Source organism: Candoia aspera, chromosome 5 (assembly GCF_035149785.1).
Source record: "Candoia aspera isolate rCanAsp1 chromosome 5, rCanAsp1.hap2, whole genome shotgun sequence".
Classification (NCBI taxonomy): Eukaryota; Metazoa; Chordata; class Lepidosauria; order Squamata; family Boidae; genus Candoia; species Candoia aspera.
The window spans coordinates 75,184,018-75,206,041 of NC_086157.1; the positions used below are offsets into that span (position 1 = coordinate 75,184,018).

At 38.2% G+C, this 22,024-nt stretch overlaps 1 protein-coding gene across 1 annotated transcript; it reads right to left on the bottom strand.

The window, feature by feature from the left end:
- Positions 1-73: 73 nt before the first annotated feature.
- GPR89B (G protein-coupled receptor 89B) lies at positions 74-17,669 on the bottom strand. The gene is made up of 14 exons (XM_063305501.1): positions 17,523-17,669; positions 14,776-14,835; positions 12,928-13,031; positions 11,939-12,045; positions 11,724-11,825; positions 10,174-10,294; positions 9,772-9,852; positions 8,981-9,090; positions 5,271-5,359; positions 4,569-4,661; positions 4,202-4,297; positions 1,931-2,020; positions 727-792; positions 74-626 (listed from the first exon to the last, which is right to left on the bottom strand). The coding sequence occupies exons 1-14, from the start codon at positions 17,562-17,564 to the stop codon at positions 420-422; spliced, it is 1,368 nt and encodes a 455-aa protein (XP_063161571.1). The 5' UTR covers positions 17,565-17,669; the 3' UTR covers positions 74-419.
- Positions 17,670-22,024: the final 4,355 nt, after the last annotated feature.

Consider the following 22,024-nt stretch of genomic DNA (forward strand, 5'->3'; position numbering starts at 1 on the left):
AGAAACTAGTAATTCATCAAACTTTGTTCCACTTCTAAATAGTAACTTTGCAAATCTCGAAATTGTCACAAAATTATTGGCAATTATTACAAATGTTGTTTTATTTAGTCCTTCAGAATCATCAGCTTCAAGGTTAAGACAATGAAGCAAACATTTTGCCAGATACATTGAGTAAAAACTGCAGAGTAGCTTTTTCATCTCGAGGATTTTGAGAGGTCCCTAATATTCCCTTTTATGGTTTCTTTTCACTTTTATGGACCTGGAGGCTGTCCTTGTGAGATTGCTTGTCTCTCTTTGCCTACAGTGAAGCATTTGATTTGAACCAAAGAGCTGACTGTCCATCACAGAAAGAGCCATCTTAATATGATATGCCAAATTCATAATTTTTACCCATCTTGAGCTGAAGAATTAAGATGAATTCAGAGTGTCATATGTTTCTCAGGAGCCTGCTTATGTGCCAGATAGAGAAACAGGATGCTGGAGAGAGCACTGACAAGAAATATAACATCAAACCAACGGTGGTAGAAGTTAAACTGTAATTCTCCTAGAACTTCAGTAATGATAGTACGATACTCGAGAGGCATACTCATTCGAATCAGAAGCACAGAAGACACAAAATACATTCCCTGCAGAGAAGATAAAGGAAACATTAGGCTTCCCATTTTTCCTGCTGCTTACATAGCTGAGAGAGCACAAGTTGCTATTCAAATGGGTTAAAATACTCACCATAATCTGTGCTAGCAACAGAACAATAACATTAGAAGACTTGCTGCTTGAGATAGCATAGAAAAACTAAGGAAGACAAATGAAGAAAGTCAGCTCACAGGCTGAAATAGTCATGACAATATGGCAAACATGATTTCATAAATGTTGTTAGAGCTAAATTAAAAAGAAGTCACATAAATAGTGATTAATAAAAGGAAGGTCTTCATGCCTAATGTAGCCACCATAATTAGGACTGTGTTAGAACAAAAATAATGTAAGTTGTGGCAAAACTCTTTATTCTTCCATTATACACACTTCATCATACCTCACATGCCACATTTACCTGGAATCACCTATACAAAAAAAACTGGTCCTACATGCAAACACTCCTGATGATCTTTGGACATGCATTTAAGTGAACAAGTAGGTTAACACAAGAAGTTTAGATGAAAAAATGCTGTCATGATTACAGAAACAGCAATATGTATTTTTGCAAAACCAGCATGAATGCATAGCCCAAAGACAAGTAGGACTGCTCAAGTCATGATTATCACATTTTATGTAACTTAGCTATAAATAGTTGGTACTTGAGCAGTATGCAACTGAACATATTGCTGATGTGGCAGGATTGTTTTCTGCCCAGTGATAACTAATCACTTCAGATGTTTTCTAGTGTGCATAAAAAACAGCACTTCACTAAGATCATAATTGTCATTTGCAGTATTATACAAAGAACTATTGTATCCAAAAAGCACCTTTAGAGCAGCCTTGGATAATTAAAACTTATTTTAAATAAGTGCTAATTAAATTTCAAGCAATTTTCTTTCACTTCTCAAGAAAATCAGTTCCAATGTTTTATAGTAACCTATCAAACAATCAAATATTACAATCACACAGGGATAGTTTGCTCCCCACCTTAAGAGAAAATTAAGGAGGTGACAACTTTCAACTGATAGTGAAAGGGTACCTGTGCCAGATCTGAAGTAAACTTTGTCTATTACAGGCCTCAATACTGCACGCCTCTGTAATGCTATAGGCCAGGGGTTGGAAATTTCTCACAATAATGATACCAAGACAAACTCAATTTGGAGCTGCTACTTCCAGTAGCCATTCCATATTTTTGAAATTTACAATTCAGTCCTAGCATTTTTACAGACAGACATATTAATTTGCTCTCTTCTTTACTCCAACACAGTTCATATAGTAGGATTTCACTCAGGCTTACCTTTGTGAGTGTTATTAATAAGCCCCTGATAGACGTGACAATAATTATTCCAACAAGAATAAATGAAATATGCTGGGACCAGAATTTTACCTGCAGCAATACAGACAGGAAACGGTTAAACCCTCAGAGATGCAGACAGGCACAATGGCCATATAGGACTTGAAAGGCTATTTAACTTCAGTTGCTATTGATGTGGGCAGAGCCTCTTAAAGAAGTACAGGTAGTCCTCGTTTAGTGACCATGGGGATGAAAAAGTAACTTTGTGACCAATTTTCGCATTTACAACCTTCACAGGTCTGTAAAGCAAAGGAAAGCTGAAGTAAGATCATAAGCACAGTCACTGTTTCACTTGGAGTTGCCAGTCCCAACTGTGGTCACTAAGCGAGGACTACCTGTATATGCAAGAAGACTTGCAGAAAAAAATACTTGTTAGCACTGTACACAGAGACAGTGCTGGATTAAGGCTGAGCTTTTTAGACCAGTCTCCTGTAACCTAATGCCTTCCAGGTGCTCTAGAACCTTGAACTTGAGTAATTCCTCAGCCAGCACAACCACTATGTGTACCTGGGTGACATTAGAATTTAGGCCCAAACTTCTGAAAAATCCAAATTCCTAAAGGTTGTTTTTAGATAAGTAAAAACTTAGTTTTATCAAAAACAACAGATTATTTTTACTGAAAGTGGGAAGTCATCTTACAGTATATGCAGGGCAGCAAACTAAAAGTCAGCTCCCAAGTGTATCTTACTGAAAAACCAATGCTAAATGTAAATGTCTTCAAGATTTAGAACACCTCAGTATAAAAACATTCATAACCCTTTCACATCAATCTTCCACGTCAGAGTTCCTAATCCAATTTGTAAGATCCACTTTGGTGTAGTGGTTAAAGGACCAGACTAGAAACCAGGAGACTATAATTTTAGTCCAGCCTTAGGCATGAAGCTAGCTGAGTGACTCTGGGCTGGTCACTCTGTCTCAGTAATGCAATGGTAAGCCACTTCTGAAAAAGTTATCAAGAAAACTGCCAGGAGCTGTCTAGGCAGTCATCAGGATCTAAACCAACTCAAAGGCATAAACAAACAAACAACTAACCAATAAATAAACAATCCAGTTCAGGGACCTAATCTGAGCGTCCAGTTTAGGGCCCTAACAGCTGGGGCAATGGAGCAATATTTCCCTGGGAGCTGGAATAGGACCTCAATACAGATGGGGACCAAATTTCCTGACTAGAGCCCCATTGTCATTTTTCCTTCAAACTAGAAGTGCTGATATTAAGCATGCTTTTTTAAACTATATTTATCTTTACAGAAAATATAAAATTACACATCCAGAATTATTTCTGTAAAATACATTTCCTTTCTCCAGGGCTGGTTAAGTCAGTGTTGGTACGTAGGGAGAGATTGTTCCCCAGGCCCCTCCTTTATGGGGTACTGCAGGATTCTATTCTCTCTCCCCTTCTTTTCAACATCTACGTGAAATTATAAGTGAAATTACCCAATTATATCTTTCAACTCTGGGCCAGCCAAGTGAGGCTATCAAATTCTTTTCCAGTGCCTTGGAGGCTGGGCAGGTTTGGATGGGGAGGAAATGTCTCCAACTCAATCCTACCAAGACCAAGTAGCTGTGGTTGTTTGAACCACCAAGACCATCTTTGACTTGGGATGGGGTGGCACTTCTCCATTCAAGGGTGGTGTGCAATTTGGGGGTCTTCCTGGATTCACAGTTCCTGCTTGATGAGCAGGTGGCCGCTGTGGCCAGGAAGACCTTTGCGCATCTGGTGCATCAGTTGTGCCCTTTCCTAGATCAGAGGGCACTTCAGACAGCCACTCATCCCCTGGTTACCTCACAGCTTGACTACTGCAATGTGCTCTACATGGGGCTGCCCTCAAAGACCACCCAGAAGCTTCAAGAAAATAACCACAACAGTGTATACTTTTATCTGCAGAAATTTTAAGCCCCTGTAATGCACTGAGCTAAAAAGTTAGAGTGATTCAGATTCTGTGATAGATGAGTTAAAATCATAGAGGAGTAGGAGGAGGATCCAAAAAAATTAAGGTTCCAATAGAAGTGTCTTTTAAGAATTATACAGAAAAATAATTAAATCATTGTCTTCTCACAATATGTTACTTCAGTAGCAGCCATAGGCAAATAAATTACATAAAACTTTATTTTTATCAAAAGTTTAGTACCACAATAGAAAGCTCTGTACAGAACAGAAATTAAGAATGAACATAGAGATTGGTGGGTAGGATTAAAATTTTAAATGGTTCTTACATCAAATTGAATCCCCAAATAATTCACAGTAATCTCAATTCCTCTAGTAACAGGATCTGTTTTCCCAACTCGGTCAAATACAATATTGATTGTTGCCTGAAGAGAAGTAAGAGAGAAACACAGTATTATTTAAGATACTTTCACTAAAACCATTATGAGATATACATATTTCTCTTTCATAGACAATGTTTCTGTATGAGCAAAACCTGTCCATTATCGCTTGAAATGTGATTGTATTTATGATCAACCATTAAAGCACAATTTTTAAAAAAGGGTTATAAGAAGTTTAGAAAGCATTCTTCTTATTAAGCATACATTTTGTCAGACTACAAATTATAAATTCCCAACCAATAGCAGCTGTACGTACCATAAAAATTTTCCAGACACAGTAAATGGAGAAAAAGTAACCCAGAAAGTTGAAATATTTCCCTTGAAATGTTTTAGAATATTCTATTCTCTCCTGCAAATAGATTTTTTTCAGAGTAAGGAAACATTCAGATTTATTATTTTAAACTAGCATATGGATTTATATTCAATATAGATCATTACTACAGATAAAGTTGGCTAGCTCCTTAATAAATAATGAATCTATGGAACTGCAAAATCAACATTTACCTATGATAAATGAATTGAAATTACAGTATAAGGGAACAAGACCAAATTTTTGGTGTTCTAGGGCTGTCTTCTAAGTCACAAAGCATGTATCTTTTCTGAAAAGTTTCAGTTTATAGAACATTCATATTTATACTTGAAGAAACTTTTCTATAAACAGGCAAAAACTATCCAACAATATCCAAATTGTCCAGTATGAAATGCTGACTTCTTCTAGTGCATATATTCCAGAGCAAGCTTTAAACTGGGGGGGTGGGGGTGGGGTGGAGGTGGGGGGGATGTATGTGTTTGAGAGACCTTACCTTTTAATATTAAAAAAAAAGATCAGTGTCATAAAGTCATAACATTTCTCTTGGTTCATTCGATCTATATTTTCCTGGTTTTTCTCACATTTTCTCTCATCCAGCAATCCTATTACCCACCCATCAGACTTGGGAACAATCCCCTTAGTTTGCACCTTGGTAGCATGCAAATCAGCTGTTTCCAAGAAAAGTTGCCGACTAAGTTCCTCTAAAGCATCAACTTCTTGCTGGATGAGTGTCAAATCTTAAAACCAAGGTAGTCAAGGTTGAAATCATAAATAATTTTGAAAAACATATCACTTTTTTAAATGTGAAAGATTTTATTCCCAAAACTAATAAACATTGGTGTGATGTCTTTTAAGAGTTTTCTTTTTATGTTTATAAAAAAGAAGGAAAAAAGAGAAAAACAAACAAAAGCATATTTTACACTATATGCATATGCATATGCATATGCATATATATATATATATATATAAATAAAAACAAACTCACTGAGCCTTGCCCATACAAAAAATATTAGTGTATCCATTATGATGACGTACCAGTTCATAAACACCTGAAAAACTATTTCAAATTTTATTTTATTCCTTAGCCCATAGTAGATAAAAAGTGCAATTTTTAAAAGAATATGTGAGGCAAGGCACAATATTTAAAAGGTTTATCTAAACGTCTGTATTATAAAGTATTAAATCAGAAGTTATTTATTACTGCCATCTGCAGGAACAGAATAGAGGGTGCAATTGGATACTATAAAATATTCTAAGTCTGTAGGGATAATTGCAGACCAGCTTTTAACATCTCCTTCTGGATATAAAGTGTTTATTTGCAGACCTAATCCAGATACTCTGGGATGAAGATGATTTTCTTTTAATTTGACTACAGACTCAAATTGGCTCAGAGATTACCTCAGTCATGCTTTCTTTCCCGAGCAGTAAGAAACAGGAAAATGCAACCTTATTGATCACCTGGCCCTCTAATGAGCTTTCAAAACAATTGACTATGGTATCCTTCTGGATCTTGAAGGATGATGCTGTCAAGGTAATGCATGCTATATGCCAGCAAATTTGGAAAACACAAGAATGGCCATCAGATTGGAAAAAATCAACTTATATCCCCATACCAAAAAAAGGGAAACACTAAAGAATGTTCACTTACTGGCATGTGAAACAGTGGCACTCATTTCACATGCCAGTAAGGTAATGCTCAAGATCCTGCAAGGTAGACTTCAGCAATTCATGGAGCGAGAATTGCCTGAGGTACAAGCTGGGTTTAGAAAAGGCAGAGGAACTAGGGACCAAATTGCCAATATACGCTGGATAATGGAAAAAGCCAGGGAGTTTCAGAAAAACATCTATTTCTGTTTTATTGACTATTCTAAAGCCTTTGACTGTGTGGATCAGAACAAATTGTGGCAAGTTCTTAGCGGTATGGGGATACCAAGTCATCTTGTATGCCTCCTGAAGAATCTGTATAACGACCAAGTAGCAACAGTAAGAACAGACCACGGAACAATGGACTGGTTTAAGATTGGGAAAGGAGTACGGCAGGGCTGTATACTCTCCCCCTACCTATTCAACTTGTATGCAGAACACATCATGCGACATGCTGGGCTTGAGGAATCCAAGGCTGGAGTTAAAATCGCTGGAGGAAACATTAACGATCTCAGATATGCAGATGATACCACTTTGATGGCTGAAAGCAAAGAGGAACTGAGGAGCCTTATGATGAAGGTGAAAGAAGAAAGTGCAAAAGTTGGCTTGCAGCTCAACCTCAAAAAAACCAAGATTATGGCAACCATCTTGATTGATAACTGGCAAATAGAGGGAGAAAATGTAGAAGCAGTGAAAGACTTTGTATTTCTAGGTGCGAAGATTACTGCAGATGCTGACTGCAGTCAGGAAATCAGAAGGCACTTAATCCTTGGGAGAAGAGCAATGACAAATCTCGATAAAATAGTTAAGAGCAGAGACATCACACTGACAACAAAGGTCCGCATAGTTAAAGCAATGGTGTTCCCCGTAGTAACATATGGCTGCAAGAGCTGGACCATAAGGAAGGCTGAGAGAAGGAAGATCGATGCTTTTGAACTGTGGTGCTGGAGGAAAATTCTGAGAGTGCCTTGGACTGCAAGAAGATCAAACCAGTCCATCCTCCAGGAAATAAAGCCAGACTGCTCACTTGAGGGAATGATATTCAAGGCAAAACTGAAATACTTTGGCCACATAATGAGAAGACAGGACACCCTGGAGAAGATGCTGATGCTAGGGAGAGTGGAAGGCAAAAGGAAGAGGGGCCGACCAAGGGCAAGATGGATGGATGATATTCTAGAGGTGATGGACTCGTCCCTGGGGGAGCTGGGGGTGTTGACGACCAACAGGAAGCTCTGGCGTGGGCTGGTCCATGAAGTCACAAAGAGTCGGAAGCGACTAAACAAATAAACAACAATCCTTCTGGAATAAGTGTTTGAACAGGGAGTATTATTTTATAGTCATTATTATGGTCATTATTTTCTGGGAACATATAGCTTTTCCCAGAAAAGATTGTAAGGGTGTCACAGAAATAACTATGGCTTCATTTCACCCCCCCCCCTTTCATTCAATATTTACCTGAAATAACTGGAAAAGATTATTCAGGTGGTACACATTGAAATTACATCTAGTTTTGTTTCTTTTTTCTTTTTCTTTTTTTGCCTATCCTGGTAGATGTACTGAATCAGAATTAGGTATTGGACCGGATGAAGACCAGTAAGTTGAAACTTATCCAAAATAAAACTACTTTACTAACTGGGATTGATCAAAACAATCATGTCAGCAATGTAGTTCATTTCTGGCCATTATTTGAAGTAGTGCAGACATTTAATGTCCTGAAATGTCAGAGTAAGAATGTTTAAAAGAAAGCCTCCTCATATATATATGTATCTGCCTGGGGATTTGGATCATCTTCAAAGACTTTCCTCTGAACAATGAAGGTAAACAGTTGGCTATACAGAAAACAGTTGTCTACCAGTAAAACAAAAGGTTTTTCTCAGTTGTGAAGCACCACTGTGCAGTTATCTTCCCTGGGGAGGTGCACATGATACTCATATTGCTGCTGCAGGTATTGTTTTCTTCCCAGGCATTTTTCTACATTGGTTTTAATTTAAAGTGCCCAAATGACACAGGGAGAATGGCTATTGGGGAGATTATTATTTGCGCATAAAAAATTATTTAAAATCTAGGGGAAATGTATTAATGCCCTTTGCATTTTCCAGTCAAAAGCTGCCTTCAACAAAGAAATTGAAAAATGCTGAATATTTGTGACTTAAGTCGTAAGTAAAGAATCCTTAATGTTACAGGTTTTGCTGTTTATAAAATTTCAGCTTAATTCTCCTGTAATAACAGCAAATCCTGTCCAATGCAGGTTTCTCAAAAGTGTATGTAAAATATGCAATCACAAATAATAAAACCCATCCACAACATAAAGCACTTTAAAGTACAATCAATCACAACTTTTCTCCTCCTTTATAGATAAATCCTTTTTATTAGTATTGCATAAAATGGAAACTATAATGCAAGGTGCTATTTTATAAAGATTACATAGCTAAAATCATGCCCAACTCCAGGCTTTCCATTCTTGCATACTGTCAGTTACATAAATTGCTACTTAATGTTCACGTGGACATGAAATTGTCCTAGTAGACCAGATCCTGGTGCTTAACACTTACAAAATTGGATTAATATTGTTCTCTTCAAGGTATATGATCTCAGCAGCTGAAAGAAAGGTAATCCGAATACTACCTATTAATAAAGTAACTCTACTTTGTTTTACTTTATTGTAACTCAGGCAAGCTGACTTTTTTGTGCCCTCTTATGGAAGTAAAGGATACTTTCACTGCCTGGTGAAGATGTTGTAACACTTTTTATAATCCCCCAGAAACCAGTGGTTTTGTTGTGCACTTCCCCTCTCTGGAACATGTTTCTGTGAACCATTGCTATCCTGATTGGGAAAGAAAGGTACTTAAAATAATGAAATATCAAGTAGAACCAAATCACATAACAACTTATCTAATCTTTAAACATTTGTATTTTTATGTTTCATAAAATCTGGCATTCAAAATTTTAAAGGAACAAATTAACTTGTACAATTCCATTCAGAAAGAAATCAAACAGATATTAAGATTTCCACTTGCTGTGGAACTGTGCTACTGTTCACGCTATTAGATCAAAGTAAAAAGTGCTCCCAATTAGGCATAAACTAAATTACATTCTATGAATTAGATCCACAGGTATTCATTATTGGAGCTGACCCATTCAGGCAATTTAAATTAGTTATTGTTAAATTAGATCTAACCTTTTACCTTTACTAGCAGGTAATGAAGAAAGTTGAACATTTTTATTTATTAGCCAAGAGAACATCCATACTGTCCTTCAAAATATATTAAAGAATGCAGTTTAACCCACGTTTAATACTACTATAATATAAATCTCGTATTATTTTTAAAGTCCTAAACAGAATACTAATCCCAGTTAAGTAAACAAATTGTGATAAAATTTTGGTCTGTACTCCATTCAAGATTTCATCCACACTGTTATATCTGATATCCTATGATATAAATTATTGTTCAATAGCAAATCATTTCTTGTTGGACACTAAGATGTTCTAATATGTTTATCTTACCTTTTCTTTTTGCTGATGATCATGTCCATTGTTTGGAGGAGTCGACGTTCTAGAGCTAGAATATCAGCATCTGTCACATTCCTATAATAGATGTATGTATATACCTAGAATTATTCCTATGGTAACAGTCTCTCCCCAATTCTAGCTATTCTGTGATTCTTTTCCATTTCAACTGGAATATAACAAAAACTGAAACTACAAATAGTTGATGATGCAAAAAAATAATATATTCAAACCTAGAACCTATGTTACTGAGATAGAGAAGATAGGAGGAATTATGGAGGGATCTTGTCCTGAAAACAGAATAACTAGAGAAACAAGGAATTATGATTAAAATATAAGAGAGAGAGATTGAGATTTTAAAATTACTTTGAGAGTCTTTTCTGAGGGAGGGAGATTTACCTGAGAAAATAAGACATATAGGTGTATGGACAATTGACTGCACCAAATCCGGAGAGCAAGGCCATGAGGGTCACCCCAATCACTCCCACCCTGCTGATGAGTTGTTCTATGGATAGAATTCCTTATAAAAAGAAAATACGATGAGGTTAATTTCATCATTACATTGTTGAAAAATAGAAAAGCAGAATATCACTGCCATATTACATCCACAAAATCTTGTTTTAATTATTTAACAGTTAAAGACACCACTGCAAAGACACTCCTTCCTAGGAACCCTAAAAATGAGTGGTGCTCTTGCAATGGGACTAAAACATATCTAACAGTATATTTAACAGATTCCTTTGCCAAGAAGGTAATCAATTAGAACAAACGAAACATAATTTTTAAGGCAGCTGTCATAATCTTGGAATCAATCTGGCTTAAATGAAAAACATCTCACTGAAAATGAGCATTCGCAAATAGCGTCTACTTTTCCCTAGCCAGCAATGCTTCCTTTTGTTTCATGACAAAGTGAAATGCACAGTACAACTGAATGGAAGCAGATAAAAAACCAGGTTGTTGTGGCTTCTAAGATATCTTGTCACCAGCGAAGCAGACAGAATGCCTTGTATTCTCACTTGAAAACTGGCAAACCAGTTCAGTTCACTGTAGCAGATCTCACTGAGTCTGGCTAAAGTTGATTGATAACTTTGTTGGTCCAAATGGCAATTGGCGTAAATAAAAGTGAAATTAACTCCACAACAAACCTGGTCTGATGTTGTACTTAATCTTTTCTCACACAGACTCCACATGACATTCGTAGCTGGATACAGCTAACTACATCAAGAGCATACAGTTGTACTAAATGGAAACTAAACTCTGATAGCCTTTGAAACTGTTCCTATTTTCATCCATGGAGGCCTCGCAAAGGGCCAGCAGCTGGGTGCACCTCAGCAGCAGCAGGAGGAATATGGTGAAAGTCAGCTGGGAGTGGCAGGGGGCAACAGGGATAGGCAGCAGCAGTGTGCAGAGTAGACAAAAGGGCAGAGATGGGGGGAGATAGGCAGGTGGGGGTAGGTGAAGCGCAGGCAAGCACAGCAGGGCAGAAGCGTGAGGGCCTTGCCTAAGATGGCATGGTCCTCGCCTAACAACCACAATCGGGATTACAGAACTGCCATCACTAAGCGGTGTGGTCAGGTGATGTACTGTCTAACAACCACTTCACTTAGCAATGGAAATTCCAGTCCCAGTTAGGGTCGTTAGGTGAGTACTACCTGTAGTACAACTGAGCCAAACCACAAACATGTTCATATTCTCAAACCACTGCAAGAAGAGCTCATCTAACACCATAGCCCTGTTGCCTGGGAGACAGCCAAGTTTTCAAGGCCTTATGGAAGGCCAACAGGGTCAGGGCCATCAAATTGGGGTGGAGGGGAGTATGCTGGTCCAAAGGGAAGCCACAGCAACAGAGAAGGCACCTGCTTATTGGATTTAAAGTTCCCTTCTATAGCTGCACAGATCAAAAACAGTCAGATGTGCATTTATAATTGAATGAAATGAAAAAAACTTACCATGTTTTGGACTGAGGATAGGAAATGGATCTCCCAGTTTCCAGAAGAAATACATAAATATTAGCCAGACAACACAGGCAAAAAGAAGTCTATGTCTGTGCACTAAAATTAATATGAAGAAAATTAAGATGTTATATATGTTACTTAGAGTAAAAAAATATTATTTAAAAATTATAGTGCCACTATAATTTTTTTTCAAAATCCATGATACTTACACAATCGGATGTTGCTCACAACAAAGTAACCAATGTAAAAGGGCACCATGAACACCAGAACAAGCAAAATCACGCAGAGATTTAATTTCCAATGGAAATACCGAGAGCTGAAAGTAATAGAAGGATTGATAAATATTTGATTATATCACAAATTATCTCTAGCTTTACTTTTTTGTCCAGTTTCAGATAGGTAAGCAATATCTGCATAAAATAATCTAAAAGATTTACACACATAACATAATCAAATATATTTTTAGAGATGTGCACAGTAATAGACTATACACAAAGCTACGCATGTGATGTTCTGGTTAACAATTCTGTAAATTTCCTATGTTTAGATCTATTTTTAACCGCTAATCTTTTTAAAAAAAATATCAAAGTTATATAGCATTTTCCATTAGTGCAATTTAAGATGAATGTACATTTTTTGTTTATATGTTATTTTTTAAAAAAGCATTTAAACTCACAAAAAGCATGTAAAGAAGGTTTTCATCAGTGCACTTCAGAGTTTATTAATGAGCAAAGATAATTTAGCAAATAAAACATACATTATTGAAGAAAACACGTCTTCACTGAATTGGAATTACATAAATAGAATGATATGCATTTGGGGACCATACATATTTTGGCATTTGCTGATACTGCTTGGAAATAACATAGATCTTGGTAATTTTAGATCAGAGAACCAATAGCTTATATATATCATCACATTTGCTGCAATTTCTTTGATGTGTATTTGCACTTAGGAATGTTGCCAGTACTTAACAGCAAACACTACTGGAAAAAAACACCTAATAAAATAGCCTGGCAACCATTTTTCGACTTTTTTTTCAACCCCCAGTTACACATTAATAATGTGTACTTACATTTTATGTTTCAACAAACTGGAACATTAAACAGTCTCAAACGCACAAATAAACAAGCAAATCTATCAATTATATTAAGATCACAGTGCTATGTTATGCAGCTAGGTGTTAGTGTCATGTTACCTGCTGTTTAGGATGCCCAGAATCTCAAAAATGATAAGTTCAAACATGGTGCATGAGAAAGCAAAGGTAACAGAGAAGACAACCTGTACAACATACTGCCGAACCTGTAATAAGACAAAAATATATATTTTTGAATGTAATTTTTATGTAATTGTTATGGATGTAACAAACATCCATAACAATAAAAGAGCAGACTAGCCTGGAATTAAAAACATAATGGACCATATATCTAATCACATATTTTGCTGAGATAAAATCTGCACTACAGGTAGTCCTTGCTTAATGACCACAATTGGGACCAAAATTTAGGTCGCTAAGCGATGCAGTTGTTGAGCAAGATGTCACATGACCACTTTCCTTAGTGACCGCAGTCATGACAATTTCCCTTGCTGTTTGTTGTTAAGCATATTTTACCAATCATTTGTCAAGAACCCATCCCAATCCAAGCCATTCTGGGCTTGGTCCCTCCCAGCCCCAAGTCTCAGTAAGGTAAGGGACTGCCTCCAACTCCCCTACCTGCCTATTTCCCCTCCATCTCTGCCCTTTTGCCTCCCTGCATCCTGCCTTGCAGATGGGCAAGCAGCCCCAGAATCACATGGCTCTAAGGCTGGTTGCCACGCCCTGGGAAGCCACAGCTGCCCCAGCCCAACTCCAGCCGCAGTCGCCCTTGCCACTCTGTACTCCAAGACCCCTGCCAGCCTGCACTCCACTACCCCAGCTGACCTTCGCCGGCTTCTTGCTCCCACTGCTGATGAGGCATGCCCAGCCTGGCTGGGCTTTGGCTATGAAAATAAATGCCCAAAGCAGCCCCTTTGCAAAGAGCTCTTGGGCAGAGCTGAGCCAGCCTTTTGTTTAAGCGAAGCTAGCTCAACCCCACCCAGCAGCTCTTTGCAAAGGGGTGCCTTTGCCATTTTTTTTTTAATCTCAGCCGAAGCCGGCCCATCCTGGCCCCTCAGCCAGGCCAGGAATGCCTCGTCAACAGTGGGAACAAGGTCAGCTGGGGTGGCGAAGCACAGCATGGCAGGAGGCCAAAAAGGCCCAGATGGGGAGGGAGATAGGCGGGTGGGGGGATTTGCAGCACCCCTGTGGTCATAAGTGCAAGTGTGCTGCCAAGCGCCCAAATTTTGATCACGTGACCACAGGAGTGCTGCAATGGCTATATCTTCTGGCACTGGTCGTAAATCCGTTTTTTCAGTGCCGTTGTAATTTCAAACGGTCACTGAATGAATGGTCATTAAAAGAAGACTACCTGTAATAATATATTTATATGTTCTCAATCTGAACATTTTTATGTTCATAAGGAGAAGAAAAAGATTTTTAAATAAATATATTAATTGGAGATTTATTTTCCTAGCATTAATTCTCTGAGGTATGATTGTTTTCATACAGTAAATGCCAGACTTTTTAAAGATCTTAAAACTATCTATTTTAAACTTTTTTTAACAATTGTCAAAGGCCTTTAGTTCTATTAAATGTCAACCTCTGTGCAAATGCACAGGTTTGTGCATCCCTACAAGGCACATTACAATGTATAACTTTTTTTACACATTCTATATTGGTAGCTTTACTGTTAAGTCACAACGAAGTTTCAGTAAGGAGTCAGTGTTCTGATTTTCTGATTAGTTCTTGATGGCCCAGTTGCTGTTAGTCTTTTGCAAGGAAGTAAAGACCTGGCTGTTGCCCTAGGCATTTGGGCTGGGAGGCTAAGCAAGTTTTTATTGTAATTTGGAATTTGTTTTTGTGATCTCAGACATTTATCTGAACTATTGTTTTAACTATTGGTTTTTAACCTGTACGCTGGCCAGATCATTGCTATCATTTATTTATAATTTAAATAAATAGTTTCACCTCATAGTCTTTGAAGAGCTGGCGCATAAAGAACAACCATCCAAATCCAAAAAACAACACCTGCAGAAGGAAATAAAAAGAATAGGTAATGGCTAGAATGTTATTTGCAAAATGTGGAAATCTCAAAGCGTATTAACATATGAAAGAATGCTGTCATTCTGAAGGTAAGATACTTGATACACTGAAACGTGTTTATGTATGTGTCATTGTTGGATAAACAAATGTGGGATCTGCTTTTCCCAAGAGCATTTTAAAGCATTCACTGTAGCAATACTGTAGCTACTTTTTCCTATTTAAAAGCCCATTGTGAACAACCTGTGGAAGTTAAGTATTTGTGGAGACTGTGTAACATACCTCTGAGTCCTGAAAAACAATTATATGACAAATAAATATAATGGGTAAAGCAGGACAAAATTTCCAGAAAAGGGTCATGTCTCATTATTACTCACACAACACTTGTAAAGCATAAAACCATCTTGGTTCTTAAAACAACCATTTCAAACCCTAATACGGATGTTGGATTTTTTCTTCAGGGCCAACAATGCTTCATTCTGAATGACCTGGAGAATATTAAATTCAGTCATTTAATACAAGCTTCTGCATCATGCAAAGACAAGATATTAGTGTAAGTATATATCTGTTCCAACTGGACAAAACAAAGTTGTCCAATGTATTATTTATTTTATTTATTAAATTTATATACTGCCCGATTCCCAGAGACTCTGGGTGGTTTACAAATGATTTAAAACATGAACATGACAATAAAAACAAGAAACAAAAAAGGGTAGAGATGGCAGAATAACAAACTGGGTAGAAGAAAACAGTTTAAGTTACACTCTCATAAGCTTGAACTGCACCTTAGTGTAGAGTTCAAGATCCCAATCTGATTCTCGGGAATAGTATTAGTCTTTTAAAACTTTGTGTGTAATCCATAAAGCACCTCTAAAAACTGCTGCTGCCAAATTGTAATTGTTAATATTTCAACAACTATTATTAAATTCATTAGGGTTATGCATAATAATAATTTATTAAACTACAGTGATTAATTTAACTGAAATTTATATTAAATTATATAGGCTAAACACAGTTCTTGAAGAGCAAACCTTCAAGTGAAGTTCCAGGACTGAACAAATTGCTCGCCTTTAGTATAGAATACCTGATCTGTACATACCATTACACAGAGTGGGAAAAAGATTGCTAAGTAATGTTCCACTAAATGTTTGTCTTAAACCACTCCTACAAGTAACATTTAAAATGTATTTTGCTGTTCCTGCATTGTAATGCAAATTTTTACAATAAAGTGGGTTTTATCAGGTATAGAAATAGTTTTAGGTTGCACCAAGGTTTATCTATGTAACTTAGGACTTAGAGAATGTTTCCTATGAATGCCTGTCTGAAGAATTCACAGAAAGACAACACTTGTGATTATTCTGTAAACTTTCAGTTGTCATAATAAAGATCCTGCTTCAACAGAGGTCTTGGTTTATTTCTTCATGGAGTGCTTCAGTTGCTTTCACTTTTCATGGGTAGCATATAAATTACAAGCATCTGTTCTAAAGATCTCTTGTCCTGAAATAAACTGAACTAAACGGGACTGCTTGCTACATAACTTGCTTGTACAATGCACTAAGGGAAAGTGGAGGGCAAAAGGAAGAGGGGCCGACCAAAGGCAAGGTGGATGGATGATATTCTAGAGGTGACGGACTCGTCCCTGGGGGAGCTGGGGGTGTTGGCGACCGACAGGAAGCTCTGGCGTGGGCTGGTCCATGAAGTCACGAAGAGTTGGAAGCGACTAAACGAATAAACGACAGCAATGCACTAAACCACATCTTAGCCAATAGGCATGCATGACCAGGCTCAAATCATCCTACTTTGGACACGTGAAGATCTAGCTCTCTAAAAACGGTGGAGGGACAAAGAAGAGGGCGACCAGCAGCAAGGTGGATGGACTCAGTTACAGTGAAGACCTGAAAAACTAGGTTAGGGATAGATCCTCGAGGAGAAAATCTCTGTGGTCGCTCAGAGTCGAAGACGATTTGATGACACATAATCACTCGTATGAACCCAGCCCTTGCAGTTAATTATGGCTTAAGATAACATGCAACCCCTCAAAATTGGGCTGAGTAAACCATGGCTCAGTTAAACACGGCTCACCCCATCACGCCAACACAGCCAATTAAGAGGAATCCAGGCCGCCGCGCACTTCCCGAGGCCCAATTCACAGATGCAACCCGGTACACGGTCAGAATGGAATGTGCCACTTCAGGCAGAAGTTAATCTACCTGATCCCTCTTCCATGCGGTAACTCCTCTAAAAGAGAACAAAGCCATTTCCAAGGAAGAGCCGAAGCTTCCGCCCCCTGTGGCCCTGAATGTCAACCTATTTGTTTGCTTGTTTATTTTTCAAATTTCTATCACCGCCCATCTCCCCCCAAAAAGGGGACTCTGGGCGGTTTACAATAAAATCAGCAATTAAAACCATAAAAGATTACAATAAAATTACAATACAATACATTACAATAAAAACAACCGATATAAATAGAGAATAAAATAGATACAAAATCTTAACAGGGGGTGTTCTCGGCGGGGCAGAGGGAAGCAACCAAACTCGCGGGCTCCCCGTCGTCCCTTGCATGGCCAGGCTTCCCCCTGGATCCGGAAGCGGGGCTGCCCATCCTGCCCAGCTTCTACCGCCGTTCGCGGCCGCGCGCCTCAGCCTAGCCTGAGCGGAACGGAGAAGCCTAGTACCTGGGAGATGACCATGATGCTGGAATCGATCAAGAAGCTCATGGTGCACAGCCCGTCCGAGGGGGGCGGGATCCCTCTCCCCCAACGCACCCCCTCCGCCGAACTCGCGCCTCTCCTGCCGAGAGGAGGCGCCGCCCCGCCCCCTTCTCTTCCTCGGCTCTGATGCCAAAGCTTGGTTGGGTCGCAGAGATAGAAAACTGGTAGAGCGGCTCGAGCCTTTTCTCTGGAGAGAGATCTGTTCCGGTTATTTTAGACACGTCCGGCCTCTCTACTCTCCTCCTCTCGATTTATCCCGCGGGAGAATCAGGGAATTTACGCGGCACAGTAGGGAGAGGAAAGTTATCCCCGTGTTTTTCTGAATCTCCCCACTATAAAAATAGCAAAACCAGGCAGGAACAGCACCTCTTCTCACTCCACTATTTTTCTCATAATGGAGTGAAGGGTATGGGAGAAAGCGTGTTTCGTGGCAGTACTGCAGGGTAGTTGACTGTTGAGTCTGCTGGTTAGAAGTAGATTAGATTGAAGCACTTGCCAGTTTTGTAGGAGTCAATTTTATGAAACACAAACGGGGCCGAACTCTGCGTTAACAGTCAACAAAAACCAAGGTCTCCGCTATTTCAGGGCAGTAGCTTTCACTTCCCTTTAAACCGGAGTCTAAGGCCTCTCAAGAGCTATTAAAAAGAACGGAGAGGGCACGTCATCGACTAACACAGAAGCGCAAGAGGACCAAACGTAACCGCAGATACTTGAAAACGGAACCACGTGCTACACCTGGACTTCCTCGAATCGTAGAGGAGGTGGCGCTTGGGGGGAGGTAGGTGGGTGGGTGGGTAGGTGGGGCAACATATCTGTCGAATTGCGGGAAAGGGAGCAAATGAGTTGCCTTGTTCTCATTGGCTGAAGTGCGGGAGGTTCTGATTGAGTAGGCGGAAACTTCCAATGACGGAAAGGTCTGGGTCGGGGGGACTCTAGCGGAGATTTCTGGCGGACGTTTCCAAATTTAAGCGCCATGCGAGAAAAAACGCCAGGATGCTGCAGTCAGTTCTACTGAACTAGTGTGTTAACAGTTAACAAAGGCGCAGGCTCGAAGTGTAAGTCTGTTGACGGTTGATGCGCGGACGCGTAAGCATTGTGGCACCTCGAAGGGGATATCTTTGCTTTTGGCTCGGAAGAAGAAGGAGGAGGGCTGTTGGAATCAAGTGCTTAAGATTTAGGTGGAGATCTGCCTTAGTAATGACACCTGCAACATTATGGGATTATACACTTACTTATTCTCCAGTATGGTATATGCTGTTAAATATCAGCATTGTGACAGACTAATTGTACCTAAGACAAACTGGCCTGTCTCCAGAAAAGGAGAAATTGACACAAATATGACATCAGAAATGGCAGTATTCCCAAACCAGTGGGGCAGATATTTCAGGTCTCTAGGACTTATCACTTATCTCAAGGTGGCTGTCCTTAGGAGAATTAGTTACAGAGACCAATTTTATCACAATAATTGAACTGGAATTCATTAGAAAATTTAACACCATGTCCCACAGATTAAACAAGGCTTCTTATCACATAATATATGCAGATCAACTTATCAGTGTAAGAATATTTGTCACTTCTAACTCTTCCTGTCTCTCGCTATTCTGCCTTCTCATATCTGTCAAAAGTTTGCTCTGGACTTACTCTATGCATCTGATGAAGTTTAATCCATAACAGTTTATGTGATCATAAACTGATTAATTTGTGGTGCCCAAACATTTTGTGGTGTTCTGTAATCAAGACCTTTCTCCATTGATCTTTAAGCAAAGATTGCATACACATGACAACTACTGGAAGAAATCTTACTCCCTAGGACTTGTTTTATGTTGATGCAGTCCACAAGAGAACCCTAAATTTATGTAAACTTTTTCATATGCATTCAATTACATGCATTCTGCCTTGCAAGATGTTGCAAGTGCATACAACCCATAGGTGCATACTAGTCATAGGTGATTTGAATAAATACAATACTGCTATGCTAATATTATGTATGAATTGGCCAACATATGTTGTGAGTGGATTTGCATGTGATACGGATTATCTGTAAACTTTCTAGCTGAAAACTAAATTAAAAAATAAAGTGTCTTAATCTAACCAGTGGTACATTTGTTTCATTTAAATGTATTCCAATTCATTATTCTAATTTTCAGTTCACACATTTGTTAGTTGGATAACTGCATATCTCAAAGTCACTGTGAGGATGACAAACGGTGCCACTATAAAAACCATTGGTTGAAAAGGGTGAGAAAACTACTTGTGGAACAGAAGCAAAAATGAGAGTCCTAAAATTGAAGAATAGCTGAGCTAAATTTGAGGGTGTCTTAATCTAGAGGTTTGAGGAATGTAAATCCCAGAATTATCAGCCACCTCTCAGTATAACTGAGGGCTTAGGCTGTTTAAGGATATGCTAAAACTTTGCCAAATACCTTTATTTTGTTTTTAATTATAGGAATTATACCTGGTTTTGTTTATAGAATAGACTCTTGTCAAGAAAAACATTTCTTTAAAATTGAACCTGGAATGTATTTTGCCTTTTCCTGGTGTCTTAATAACAATTCTTGAAATGTTTATAATAAAAGTTCCTAATGTACTGCACAGCAAAATAAATATGCATGCCCAAGGACAAAAGATTTCAGATTTATAGCATTCCAGAAAAAAAAATCATATCAAGGGGGGAAAATGAACATCTTGCTATATTATTTATATCTATATAGGAACAATAGTGCATATAAACTTTAAACATATAAATGAAAAACATATTCTGACCTGAATAGTATTTATGAGGAAAGGGGAGAGAGTGAAACAGTTGGAAAGCCACACAAATCATATTTCTGAACAGTTTTCTACTCTGGACCCATTAATTGAAAAGGTTGCAATCCATGCATTTTTCTCCCAAGCAAGCCTCATTGAGCACAGTTGGACATGCTACTAAACAAGCTTTATGCTGCCTGGCTTTTAGGATTACACTGTTTTAACTGGATGTTATGTGCTCTCTGCTGATAATATACAATTGAAAAATGAACTGATAGAAACACAAATTTATAAATGGAAAAAGAAGGTACGGGGATATGATACTAAATACAATAATTATATATCTGAATGAAGTATCTATGACTGATAACATTTTTGAATATAGTGCACATGTGAATCTGCAGACTGTTTTGACTTGTAAACAAATACTATTTTACCAATAAAAATGAAAGTAACTGACTTTTTTTGTGAGTTTATATTAGCTTTTTTGTTCTTTATTGCATTATTAAGTTTTATTCCTGGAAGGCAACTCATCTTTTGGCTATAAGCTAATATAGTATAAATAAGTTAAACAAATTTTGCATTATTGATACCTAAAATGGATCTGAACAAGTTCATGGCAAAATCCATTATATTTATTGAGATGTAAATCCTATTTTCAGTGGGTTTTCCCCAAGGTATTTTTGCATAGGATTTTACCCTTAATTGGTTTGCGGACTGATTTGCTTGCAGGTCTGTCATGAATATTCCCTGCCCTGATCTAGATCACTAAGCTGTCTTCTTCCTACTGAGGAGGACTTGTATGACATAATAATTATAAATTGCTATTATTGTTTTCCAATTCTTCTAAGCCTGCATTCACATTAATCTATTCAACATACCTTTGTTTGTGTATTCTTAACTATTACTGTTAAACAATGCTCCTAACCTCTGTGCAATAGAGTTGCTTAAGAGACTAGCATTTTTATTTCTGTGACTATTTTTATCACACAGCTCACATTAAGATTACTTTCCATCATGACTGTGAAAAGTAGCTTTGTGAGCAGCAAAACTGACCTTCCCAATGTAAAATCTTAAGGGCTATTTTAAAGTCCAAAATGGCGTGTTTAATAAAATAAATAAATAAAGGATCCAAGACAAATCTTACGGGGCTTACAATATTACAGTATTGAAGCTCAGTACTGAAAATACTGGCACAACAAAGAGCAATGTAGTGCATTGGAATCTGACTTAGGAGCCCAAGCCAATAGGGCTACTTGACCATCAACTTTTTGGATAGCAAGCTAACATTTCTCAGTTTGCTGCCTCTTGCAGAGCATGCAGAGGTGAGGCATGATATTAGGCAAAAAGGCTTAAAGTTCAGATTTGAGACCAGAAAGAATCACACACTGCATAGCAAGCAAACAGGTTTTATTTGCTCCCCAAAGAAAGATATAAAGGTACACTTATGCGAGGTCTTACGTTCGTCTTATCTGTTGAGAGCCCCAGTTCAAGCAATTAACCACCCTATGTACTCTAGCTCAGGAGTTAGCTGCAGCAGAATGACTTGTTCAGGTGGTAACATAGCAAGTCTGTGTATGGTGAAGCTTTCATTATTTGATTTTAAAGCTCAAGACAGGATCGTTTCTGACGACAACCATTCATTTCCGGCAAGGCTTATCATAGCTCAAACAGCCAAAGAAGACAGCCCTAATAAACCTTACTAAATTCTGATGTTA

Bases quoted from the DNA above. Each gene is read 5' to 3' on its own strand.
- GPR89B (XM_063305501.1), bottom strand. From the start codon at position 17,564: ATGAGCTTCTTGATCGATTCCAGCATCATGGTCATCTCCCAG. The intron at 12,046-12,927 runs GTAACATGACAC...TATTACTTTCAG, and splicing joins CTGGGCATCCTAAACAGCAG to CTCTCGGTATTTCCATTGGA. The intron at 5,360-8,980 runs GTATCCTTTACT...CTTGGTTTTAAG, and splicing joins ATCTTCACCAGGCAGTGAAA to ATTTGACACTCATCCAGCAA.